Below are 12,452 nucleotides of genomic sequence, written 5' to 3' on the forward strand. Positions count from 1 at the left end.
ATGGCATCAGGGTTTTTCCAGTTCTCTAGAACTCTATTCTTCACTGCTGTATTGAAGGGAATGACAGGGTCCTTAAGAGGTCCCCTGTCCAAAATATCTGTAAAGGCATCTTGTTCATATTCAACAGATGATCTAACCCATCCAAGGTATTCAATAAACTTTGCCATTACTGATCCATGATATTCATCAGCATGACCTGAACCTTGGGGAGTGCCAAAATTAAACCCTGGAGAGGTGTCTAGACAACTGGCATCCAGCAGGGTGTCCACAAGGTCTTATTTTGGATTCCTGGGATATCAGCTTCTCTGGAACATGAGGAGTGCTGTATTCCCTACCAAAAATATAAATAGGGCTTTCTTCATCCACCTCTTACTCATAAATAGAGGCCATGTACTTGAAAAAGTATCTTTTCCCGTGCGGTTTAAAAACCTTTGATGGACTTTCAAAAGTCCTCGAGGGCTTCGACCCTGACTGTTTCAGCATTCATTGACTAGACGTCGAGCCATGAGAGCACACAAGATGCCTTTGAAGCCTTCGACCTGCTGTCGGGTCCTCGGTCAGTGGTTTTTACAGACGACACCCTGTCGGCTTCTCGCACAATGGGGTTGGGACTCTCCAATGACTTCAGCGAAAGGGCTGGCTTTGCCGCCTTCTAAAACACCTTCAACATCTGCCATCAGAACTTTTCTAGTTCCACTTGACTAGCCCCCTTTTTAGGAAATCCAACCAGTTTCCCTTCGGGCGAGGAATCAGTAGACGACGATCTAAAGCGAGGACTCCTTTTCTTCAATCTCCTCGAAGATGACAAAGAGGACCAACGAGATCTCGATTGCTTCAAACTTTTACCGTGCCTCTTGGCCCGGTGCGGAGATCTCCCTCCTGGGCTCTTCTCTTCAGACAACATTTTTGTAGGGGTTACCAAGGACAAACTTGGGGATGGTTTGCTCAATGCAAGTGTCCCCCTTCCTCTCCTTTAACGCCTTTCCTGTCAGACTGGCACAACCCACACTATTTGAATATGTGGCCCACGCCCAAGCACCAGAGACATGTTCGATGAGGATCGGTTATGGACATTTCAGCTGAACACTTAGCACATTTCTTGAAGCGTGTTTTATCGTATAAGTAGACATTTTTTTCTAACGATACTCGTAACTATGCAGTAAATAACATGCCAAGGCAAAGAACGGTTTCGAGTGGCTGTGCGGAAAAACAGAACTGAGGCAACAGGTGTGGTGCGTGTCATATATACTGGCATCAACGCCATACTCTAGAAGGACGGAGGCTCTCAAGGGACACCAGGTCTACAACGACGCACAGCGCCTTCTGCTGAAAAATGTTTCTGAGCTGTAAGCAGGATATCGGAGTATATCAAAGATGAGGAATACGTGGGAGGACACAATCCATTCAAAGTAAAGTTCTTAGGAGGTCCTTACCTAATCCCACCAACCTAATTGATGTCCAGCGGAGGATCAGAACTCCACCAATCACAGTCAGGCAAGGGAGAGGTAGGGAAATGGCTTTACGCTTGTTAAAACCTTTGGGGATAGAATGTATAATTAATTGTAAGTGTTCATTTATAATCCTCTTAATACCAGGAGAGCTTTCTAAGCAGGGGATCGGGATTCGAACCTGTGTTGCGTTGCCTTGCTTCGAAGACAAACGCGTTGCCCCCGAGCTATCCTTCCTCCCCAAGCTATGTTAACTCAGCCCATGTACTCAGATGTTCTCAGGGACCACTGCTGGGCTCCTGAATTTGCTGGGCCCACTTGTTTCAGGCTTTGTTTCTGTTGGGGGCTGTCAGGGGTTGCTAGTGCAGAGGTCAATTTTGGCTTCGTAATTTAGGTCTGGATAGTCGGAAGTTCCCTCCTTAGGCAAGATTGTTCCTGGAACTGGACAGCTGAACAACCCATAACATGGATAAAGGGCTACCATATTGTTTATGACCTCACAGGGCTCCCAGGACATGATTCAGGCAGAGAACAGTGGTGGCCACTGCAATCATAATGCAAAAGTTGACCTTTGTGGCAGTACTAAAGCAGCTGGTCCCTGCAAGACCCCTCTTCATGCTGGAGAGATGAAACTGCAGGGGGAGACCATTTAAGAAATAGAGCATCTGCAGATTCCTAGGTCCTTGAAACACTTGTGTATAGCCGCGTTATAAATGCCATATCATATCCGAACTCTAGACCGGGAACAATGAAGCACGGTAGCCCAGAAGGAAGCTTGTCAGCCCACAGGACAATTCCTGGATGCTTCTGATGGCTTTCAAAAGCAGGTTTCTCAATCTGGGGTCAAGACTGGTTGTTCCCTCTTGTCAGGAGGTCAAAGCACAAATTAAGGCCTTTAGGGGATCAGCAAAGTTGAAGGGCTTTATCTGGACAGTTGAAAAAGACAATGCAGGTTGGCTGCAACAAGTTCCGTATCTTGACTCAGACGATCTGAAGAATGGCTGCATCAGATTGATTATCCCCCGAGCCTACCAAAGGTAAGGATCTGCAGCATTCTATCTAGCGTGGGTGGTCCAATCCGGGATAGCCTCTGGGTGCCACATCTGTCCGGCAACAGACACTTGGCAGCCGACGCGAGGTGAGAAAGCCCATCCGGGCCCTGCACAATTCTATTGGTGGCAACTAGGCCCCCAGACTCCCGGCGCATCCCTCTCCCACCCCGCACCCTCTTCCTGATTCCCGCTCCCCTCCCGCCTCCCAACCCGCCCATCCCCGCTCTGATTGGGCCGTGGGCCCTGGCTGAAAGGGTCTAGCGACCCTCCTCGCGCCGGCCCCTGCATTCACTGCAGGCAGCCGACGCGAGGTGAGAAAGCCCATCCGGGTCCTGCACACTTCTATTGGTGGCAACTAGGCCCCCAGACCCCCGGCGCATCCCTCTCCCACCCCGCACCCTCTTCCTGATTCCCGCTCCCCTCCCGCCTCCCAACCCGCCCATCCCCGCTCTGATTGGGCCGTGGGCCCTGGCTGAAAGGGTCTAGCGACCCTCCTCGCGCCGGCCCCTGCATTCACTGCAGGCAGCCGACGCGAGGTGAGAAAGCCCATCCGGGCCCTGCACACTTCTATTGGTGGCAACTAGGCCCCCAGACCCCCGGCGCATCCCTCTCCCACCCCGCACCCTCTTCCTGATTCCCGCTCCCCTCCCGCCTCCCAACCCGCCCATCCCCGCTCTGATTGGGCCGTGGGCCCTGGCTGAAAGGGTCTAGCGACCCTCCTCGCGCCGGCCCCTGCATTCACTGCAGGCAGCCGACGCGAGGTGAGAAAGCCCATCCGGGCCCTGCACACTTCTATTGGTGGCAACTAGGCCCCCAGACCCCCGGCACATCCCTCTCCCACCCCGCACCCTCTTCCTGATTCCCGCTCCCCTCCCGCCTCCCAACCCGCCCATCCCCGCTCTGATTGGGCCGTGAGCCCTTCATCACTGGTCCTCCCAGGGCAGCCCTCTGCCCGGCAGCCCCAGCGGCTAAGGCCCCATGGCCAAGGGCGGCTCCAACAGAGGCGGCTCCAGGAAGTGTCAGCAGGTGTCCGCAGGGGACGCCAAGGAAGCCAACAACCAACAGACACCACCAAAACCGTGAGTGTGGTATGGGTAGGGGAGTAGAGCAATCACTCCACTCCAGAAAGCCCATGCCACTCTATCTTACCACCAAATAACATAGATTGCCATAATGTTAGCATATCCACTCCTAGACGGAATTGTGAAAGTTAGCATGTCCACTCTAGAACTGTGAAAGTTTGCATGTCCACTCCTAAACGGAATTGTGAAAGTTAGCATGTCCACTCTAGAACTGTGAAAGTTAGCACGTCCACTCCTAGACGGAATTGTGAAAGTTAGCATGTCCACTCCTAAACGGAATTGTGAAAGTTAGCATGTCCACTCTAGAACTGTGAAAGTTAGCATGTCCACTCCCAGACGGAATTGTGAAAGTTAGCATGTCCACTCCTAAACGGAATTGTGAAAGTTAGCATGTCCACTCTAGAACTGTGAAAGTTAGCATGTCCACTCCCAGACGGAATTGTGAAAGTTAGCATGTCCACTCCTAAACGGAATTGTGAAAGTTAGCATGTCCACTCCTAAACGGAATTGTGAAAGTTTGCATGTCCACTCCTAAATGGAATTGTGAAAGTTTGCATGTCCACTCCTAAACGGAATTGTGAAAGTTTGCATGTCCACTCCTAAACGGAATTGTGAAAGTTAGCATGTCCACTCCAGAACTGTGAAAGTTAGCATGTCCACTCCTAGACGGAGTTATGAAAGTTAGCATGCCCACTCCTAGACGGAATTGTGAAAGTTAGCATGTCCACTCTAGAACTGTGAAAGTAGCATGTCCACTCCTAGACGGAGTTGTGAAAGTTAGCATGTCCACTCTAGAACTGTGAAAGTTAGCACGTCCACTCCTAGACGGAATTGTGAAAGTTAGCATGTCCACTCTAGAACTCTGAAAGTTAGCATGTCCACTCCCAGACGGAACTATGAAAGTTAGCATGTCCACTCTAGAATTGTGAAAGTTAGCATGTCCACTCCTAGACGGAATTGGGAAAGTTAGCATGTCCACTCTAAAACTGTGAAAGTTGGCATGTCCACTCCTAGACGGAATTGCGAAAGTTAGCATGTCCACTCTTAGATGGAATTGTGAAAGTTAGCATGCGAAAGTTGCATTTAGAAAGTGTGCCCTACAGCCTCTCCGTCAAGCTTAGAAATGTGCCCAATAGCCTCTCTGGTAAATTGAATTTAGATGTGTGCCCAAGATCCTCTGTGAAAGATGCATTTAGAAGCGAGCCCAATAGCCACTCTGTGAAAATTGCATTCAGTAGTGTGCCCAATAGACACTCTTGAAAGCTGCATTTAGAAATGTACCCAATAAACACTCTGGAAAGTTCCATTAGAAGTGTGCCCAATAACCTCGCTGTGAATTTAGTAGTGTTCCCAATAACCACTCTGTGAAATTTAGAGGCGTACCCATTAGCCGCAATGAGCGTTACATTTAGAGGTGTGCCCAATAGCCTCTCTGGTAAATTGAATTTAGAAATGTTCCTAATAGCCTCGCTGGAAAACTGAATTTGGAAGTATCCCCAATAGCCTCGCTGGAAAATGAAGTTAATAGTGCGCCCAATAGCCTCTCTGTGGAAAATTGAATTTAGATATGGGCCCAATATCCTCTGTGAAAGCTGCATTTAGAAGTGTGCCCATTAGCCACGCTGTGAAAGCTGCATTTAGAAGTGCTACCAATAGCATCTGTGAAAGTTGATTATAGAAGTGTATCCAATAGACACCCTGGAAAGTCTCAAGTAGAAGTTTGCCCAATAGCCTCTCTGGAAAATTGAACTTAGAAATGTAGCCCAGTAGACGCTCTGTGAAAATTTGCATTTAGAAGTGTACCCAATAGCCTCCGCGAGTGTTACACTTAGAAGTGTGCCTAATAGCCTCGCTGATAAACTGAATTTAGAAATGTTCCCAATAGCCTCTGTATGGAAAATTGTACTTAGAAGTTCGCCCGGTAGCCTCTCTGGGAAAGCGATTTTAGAAGTTTTCACATTGAAAGAGCATATAACCATTCTTACCACACCCCACGCTTACTCTCTCCTTTACATCACCACTCAACTAGAACACAGAGATACTATGACACCATTCGGTATAACTGTTCCCATACGAACATCCACCGCTTACTCCACATCATTCTATGTAAACACTGCTGGTCTCACACCCCCAGCCAGGCGTTTTCCTCAGGCCTAACGCAGCCACATCCGTTCCGGATAAATCCTGCCAGAAAGAACACATTCTCCTGATCTCTCAACCACCACACCTACCAATAAGAATCAGCTATTACATGTGTACCGCACGAGCTGCACACATATCCGGTGCACACACGCACCTTTTGACTCTCCCTACTCTCTCTACTGATCTGAACTTCGGTTCCCAAGGGCGTTCAACCTACCAGCGCCTTCAGACCATACCAATGGTATATAAGGCGCTATATAAGTGCAAAATAACAATAACAATAATGTGGACAGGGACACATCCGGCCACAAACGCACCCGGTCGCTTTGCCCAGGAAAGCGGAGCGACTGCCTGGAAAAGGCTTAAAATATTTAGTAAATCCAGGCCTGAGAGGGCAGGAATAAGGTCGAAAGACAAGATGGTTAAAGAATAGGGTGAAATATTGCGGCCTGGCCATTTTCCAGTATATGGCACTCTAAAAGGCAGTTGCTGTAAAGTGCACGTGAGAATGCAAGAAAACAAACTAAAAAAACAGCCACAAAAATACCCACTGCCACAGCAGCCATAGGGACTGATCAGAGTGCCCAAAACCAATGTGCTTACCAATTTAAGCAGCAAAAAGAAAATCTTTCTTAACAGATAGTGTTAGGGAGAATTCCAGAAATGTGGCAATTCCTCTCTACCTTAGCGACCCCCAGCGTTTTGCTGCATTTTGAGGACTTTAATTTTTTACCTGGAGAGCGAGAGAGAGCCTTTTTCCATGCTTTCTCATGTATTTTTTCTATGACTGGAGCACGGTTTCTTTTTGGTTGTGGAGTCTGAAACTCCATAGGCATCATCTTTTACATTGTACCACACAGCACCTTTTTAAAAAATGTATTTATTTTACATTTTTAAAGCTCACACAGCCCGCAGGCATCAAGGCGCTATTACAGAAAGGGTTGGATTTTTTAGTTGTGTCATTGTTTTTTGTGTATCTTAGTTGCGTGTTTTTAACGCACTTAAACACATAGAGGTTTCTAAGCGCGGACCCGGGGATCGAACCTGTGCTGCTTCGTGTCATCTTGCTTGCAAGGCACGCACGTTGCCGCTGAGCTATTCTCCCGGCACCTTCAGTGCAGTGGCACAGGGTTGAATGGTCGAAATACCTTCTCTTGGATCAACTACTGTTTCCAAGAGCAGTGAAGTGAAATTGACTTTACTTACATTTTAACTTTCTAGACCCAGCACACGCTATCTTACATTAGGGTGCTGGAGGGGTTACTTCGTATCCCCTTTGTGTAGTTTCTCATGTAACATTTTTATGTTGCCCTTTCCTTGATGAATGGCTGGTGGCAGTGGTTTACTTTTAACTACCGTGATGTGCTTTTACCGCAGGCTACATTTGCAGCTGCAGTAAAGCACCCAAAGGTGCCATTTTTGTCAAAATGGCCCCAGTCTTTTTTGCCATTTCTTTGAGGAAAGGTCCTTCTTGAGATTTACTCTGCGCGCCAAACCAGGTTTGGTCCCTTTGTTCGTTTTGTCTTTGGCAGGATTCACGAGTGAAGCCCGCCTCTGGCTCCAGTATGTTTGTTGGGGGCAAAAAGTGAGGGAGGTGCCCGAAACTCCCTGTGCTTAATCCCCTTGGTGATAAGAATGCACCCAAAAGGTGATTGGCTGGCTGGCTGTCCTTGCCGGACAGCCACCCTGCTGTTTGACTGGCAGCTAGGCTGGAATGAATGGGAGAAACCTGCATAATAGGCAACACTTTTTGGCTTAGAAGGCAGAGTCAACCACTGGACGAAGGAATCAGAAGAAGAACACGGATGACGCCTGCTGCAACTCCTGGACAGTTGGTTTGCCCGGTGAAGCCCTGCTGCTGTGCCAAAGCTCTGAATTCGCCTCGACTAGAGAAGCCCTGCAAGGACGACTTCTCCCCTTGAGTTGGTGGGACCAATCGACTCTAAAGTAAGTACGTCTGGACATCCTCTCGAAGCTGGTTGTATTTCCACTGCTGCTGTAGGAACCAAAGAGCCAGGGAGAGGAACAGCAGATCGTGTGCGTTGCTTTTAAGTTGGCCAAGAGCTCCAGGAAGATCCTCTAGACTCCCAGGAAGCAGGATTGCCTGAGCCACCTCAACAGAGTACTGGACCCCAGATGCAAGGAAAGCCCATCTCAACAGCCAAGAGTCCGTGGTGGTGCCATTTGCTGAGTGCCACTGAATAGAAGTTGGTCCTTTTCTGTCGCCGACCATCCAGTTGCAGTGCAGGAGTCCTCCAGACTATGCAACAGCAGTAATGGAAACACAGGAACACATTTACAGCAAGGGAGAACGGAGATCAACATTTCATTGGGGGAGGGGGAACACCCAAGAGCAAAATCACAGCAGGGTAAACCTAGGAGCAAAACTCAACTGGGGAGCCCAAGCAGCTAAATCACAGTGGGGCACACCATATCAGAGGAGTGTGGATTATAGGGGATTGGACCTACATCTAATAATGAGAGTGTAAGTTATAATCACATATTTAAAACGATATCCAAAATAGAACAGGTTCAAAAACATACAGAATCTAAAATGTAAACTTTTCTTAAAGCAAAAACAAAACTTTCCCTCTCAACCTGCCAGTTTTCCACATACCAAATGATCCTGGGACGTAATGGCATATTTGACTGCAAAGCACTTCACCCTTCTCACATAAACTGTATTGTAGAATTTGATAAGATCTCCCCTTTCCTCCTCTGTAGCTTCACAGGGGCTCTTTGGCAGTTTACTTTCCGATGGATCACCTGTTTTTGAGTGAAAAGAAATACAATGGTTGGTCTGCATCCTAACAGAACATACTCAAAACAGTCTGCATCTTCAATAAACAAAATGCAACAAGCTCAAACCCAGGTTGTTACTCTTCTGAATTGATTTAGAGCTGGTGGGATACACACCAGTGTTAGGGAGAATTCTCTGTATAGGCAAATTTCCCAAACCTAGTGAGTCCCCCAGCAGCTTTGCTGGATTTTAGGGTTTATTTTTTTCTCCTGCTAAGAGTGAGACTCTTTCTCCCACTCTTAGGCATGATTTGAGAATGTCCTTTGACTTTGTAATGTGTTTTATGGGCTATGGGGTCTTTTTCTCCATAGGGCGTCATGTGTTTTTGGTGAGTGTGTTACACAGCACCCTCAGTGCAGTAACACAGGGGTGTCATAGTGGCCCCCCAAACATAGACTCCATACCCCTGGACTGACTACTGTCTCCTGTAAAGTCACCATTGACTTTACTAGTCTTAAATTGTGAACAGAACCAGTACAAACCATCATATTGTGGAAGTACTGGTAGGGGTAATTCGATTGCCCCTGGGTCTGTTTTTCAAGGGGGCACTGTCCAGTGCCCCCCTTGTCGAGTTTCTGGCTGGTGGCAGTGGTTACCATGCAAAATATTCCACCAGAATATTTCCTATGGGATTTTCCCATTCATTTTAAACGCACCACTTTTTTTTTGGTTTTTGGTGCAATGTTAAAGATACCACCGGGTTGGTTATTTAATATTTATTCCCCGGTTGAGTCTTTTTGCCAGGACTCGGTTTTAAAATGGCGTTTGTGTTCGCCTCTAACTCCAACCCAAGTCGAGCCCTTTGTTCCACTTTTGGCGGGCTTCTGCACAGAAGCCTCCAAAAGTGGTGCCACTCTGTCTGGGTTTACAGGATGTGTGGGAGGGGGGAATAGGCACCCTGGACTGAGTTGCCTCGGCAACTCAAGTCGCACTCTAGTGTGATTGGCCCAGTGGTGAGCCGCCCGGCTCACCACTTAGAATGTTTGAGTGACAGCTAGGACTGATGAATGGGGGTTTTCTGCATAAAAGCAGGGCTTTGGGGACTGGAATTTCAGAAGTCGCCACAGGACCTAAAGAATCCGAAGAGGGAGAAGCTGAACCGACCTGCAACGACGACACCACCGGTGGAGCCCTGCTGAACCAAACTCACCACTTCCCAACGACAGAGAAGATCTTCTTCCAGGAGAGTCTTCTTCCTTTGAGCTGGTGGGGTTAACCAGTTCGCCTTTTTTTTCGCCTTCCTGGATCGTCTCATGGTTGAATCGCCCGTGCCAAGCACCCCGGCAGCCGGATAGCCACGCTTCACCACTACCGCGAATAAAATGGTAGTACCTTTTAACCGGGAAACTCCGCGGCTGGTTTCTTCCGTGGCAGTGCAACGACCTCCAGCTTTCCTCCACGTCGAGATCTTCTCTTCCCCTGGACGAAGCACTGACTTGCACCCGCTGCCAGGAACAACTGCCCCCGCTGGAGCTTTCTCGCCATTTCAGGTACTGTGTCCCGTAAATCCTTGACTCTCTATCCTGGGGTGACGTCGGACCCGTTAACATTACCTGTCTGAACTGATGTAACTCCTTTTTGAACTATCTGCCAAGACTTTTAAAGTGTACTTCAACTGTGTGATCTTGGGCACATTCCGCCTTGCTCTCTCCAAGAGTGGGCCTGGCCTATGAACATTTTGCTCTGCAGTAGACCCTGCCTTTTCTCTCCCTTTTAAAATCATTATTGGAGTGCCATCTATGGTTACGCGCTCACCTCTGTTTTGCTAAATAAGTGGTGTACTAACCTAGACTTGTCAAATAATTAATTAGGGAGGTGTATATATTTCTAGTGACTGTGTTTGAACTTGCTTGACATATTAGTGCCAGTGTATTTTTACAAGTGTGTTTTTAAATAAATAATTATATATTTTTATACCAAAGCTCTGGTCAGTGTTTGCTTGTGCTACTGTCTTTTTGTACCTAATGTGTATACTCTATATACTGCCTAACTCTTCTTGAGAGACGTCTGACTGCTCAGCCACAGCTACCAGCTAAATATGGGTGGTGCAGACTGCTACCAATTGGGTTTACTGCTAACACCTGTAGTCTTAAACTTTTTGCAGTGGTCCCTAAGGGAACTGCACAGGTTTCTGCCTAACAACCATCATTTAATCTTCATTGGCCAAAGGATCATTAACATGCATTTCTGGAAAGGACAAGAAAAATGTAATATACTACTGTAAAGTATAGTAGACATAGTGGACTGGCACACATTTTGGCTTCCTGAAGAGGATTGTAACAGACAATGAATACATATGGACCCGGTCAGTGCGACTGGCTTCTCTCAGAGTTACTTTTTCAAGGTTTGAGGCAGAGCCTAGATATGTTATGATCTACCAGGTCACGCAATGCAGCAACTGATAGATACTCACAATTCCAACATGGTGTCAAGCTGTACGTTCCTAGATGCGTTTTGGTTCATAGCTCACGTTTATGAAATCTAGATGAGCTGAGCCAAACTGTTAATGTGTCACATGTGTAGAGAATAGTAGGAGGTTCGACTGAGGACGTTATGCGTTTCGTTACCTGAAAGTATACATCAGTGTATTTTGACAACACCTTAGAGACTCTACTTGGAGTCATGAATTATCTCTAACTAGTTGCCCAAGACAATGGTCCCGCCCTTAAGCAGAACATCCCTGTCAGGGTTGGGGTTCTTCCAGTGCTGATCAGGACGAGAAAGGAATGCAAGGCATGTAATACTGTTCTGCAATACGCTGATTAATCTTCAAGTTAGTATCATCAATTATGTTTGAATGTGGAATAAGTTGTATATATGCAATCAGTCTCTGGTGTGATTGAGAATGACCTTCACTGAGTGAATCCAAGCGAACCACAATTTCGGGTCAGTTACACAGGATATAGCCCTTAAATCGCATGTGCAATGTAGAACACTGATCATTTGGATGCAAGTGTTTTGCACATCCAGACCAAACGATACTGTTTAAATGAGATGCCACATTACAAACATGTAGCCTCTCTTTCTATAACTATTGCTTTCAGGAGCTTGTCAGGGAGGGGAAACACAGAGCCATGCAAGAAATAGGCTAAGGAGAACAGCTGGGAATAATTTGGATGATGGCTAGTCTGTCACAAACAAGGGAAAGAACAAACTACTTACCTTCAGTAATATTCTGAATGACTGATTGTTTTGCAAACCCCTCCCCATCTTAGAAATCTCCAGGTATGAGATTGGCTTCGGAAACCTTTATCAGCCACCAAGAGACGCACAGCAACTGCCCACATCGTTTCAGCCCCCGACTCCGGATCCAATATTATGGGTGGTATATATGCAGTAGATGACTGCACCCATTACCTTCATTCTGCACATTCCTTACCCCCTCAAAACCCTTCATCTAGCCCCACTTAGGCTGAGAAACAGAAGATCTGCAACAGGTAAGGAGGGATGGGCTGGGAATGCGTAGAGGAAACTGCAGGAAAATAACTAATCCAGCAGAAAGAACATTACAGTAGATATGTAATGGATTCCTTCCTTCCACAGATTCCTGAACTTAGAACGATTCCCAAAACACAACAGAACCCAGGGGAAAGAAGGGAGAGAGAAACCATCATCTGCACCAGGAAACTTCGGAGAACTCTTCAACCAAAGCAGGTGTCTTGACCCCACAAATACTCCGGGCATCCGCAATGTAGATGTAAGCCACTAGATGAACAAGCTCAGAGACCCTTAGGCGCTTCATTGTTGGCCATGTCGTAGCATCCAGAAATACAAAATACAATCACGTGGGCGGGGAGTGAGATACCCAAAGGCAAGCACTAGAACAACTGAAAAGGTCCTGAAAATGACTACTAGGTGATCATATTAAGAGAAGCCTGGCTCACCCATCCCACAAAACGGAAAAAGAAAAAAGAAAAATTCTTTAAGA

General features: G+C 47.1%; 1 protein-coding gene across 3 annotated transcripts in view; it reads right to left on the reverse strand.

Annotated features, from left to right (window-relative positions):
* The window catches only part of RBL1 (RB transcriptional corepressor like 1), a 1,112,731-nt gene that overhangs the window by 110,028 nt on the left and 990,251 nt on the right, over positions 1-12,452 (reverse strand). For all 3 annotated transcript variants that reach the window (XM_069652118.1, XM_069652119.1, XM_069652120.1), the window contains one exon: positions 8,342-8,490. In XM_069652118.1, the coding sequence (XP_069508219.1) occupies positions 8,342-8,490 (149 nt within the window). The remainder of the gene's footprint in view (positions 1-8,341; positions 8,491-12,452) is intronic.

The sequence above is a fragment of the Ambystoma mexicanum genome, chromosome 3p (assembly GCF_040938575.1).
Source record: "Ambystoma mexicanum isolate Mex_15411 chromosome 3p, UKY_AmexF1_1, whole genome shotgun sequence".
Taxonomy (NCBI): Eukaryota; Metazoa; Chordata; class Amphibia; order Caudata; family Ambystomatidae; genus Ambystoma; species Ambystoma mexicanum.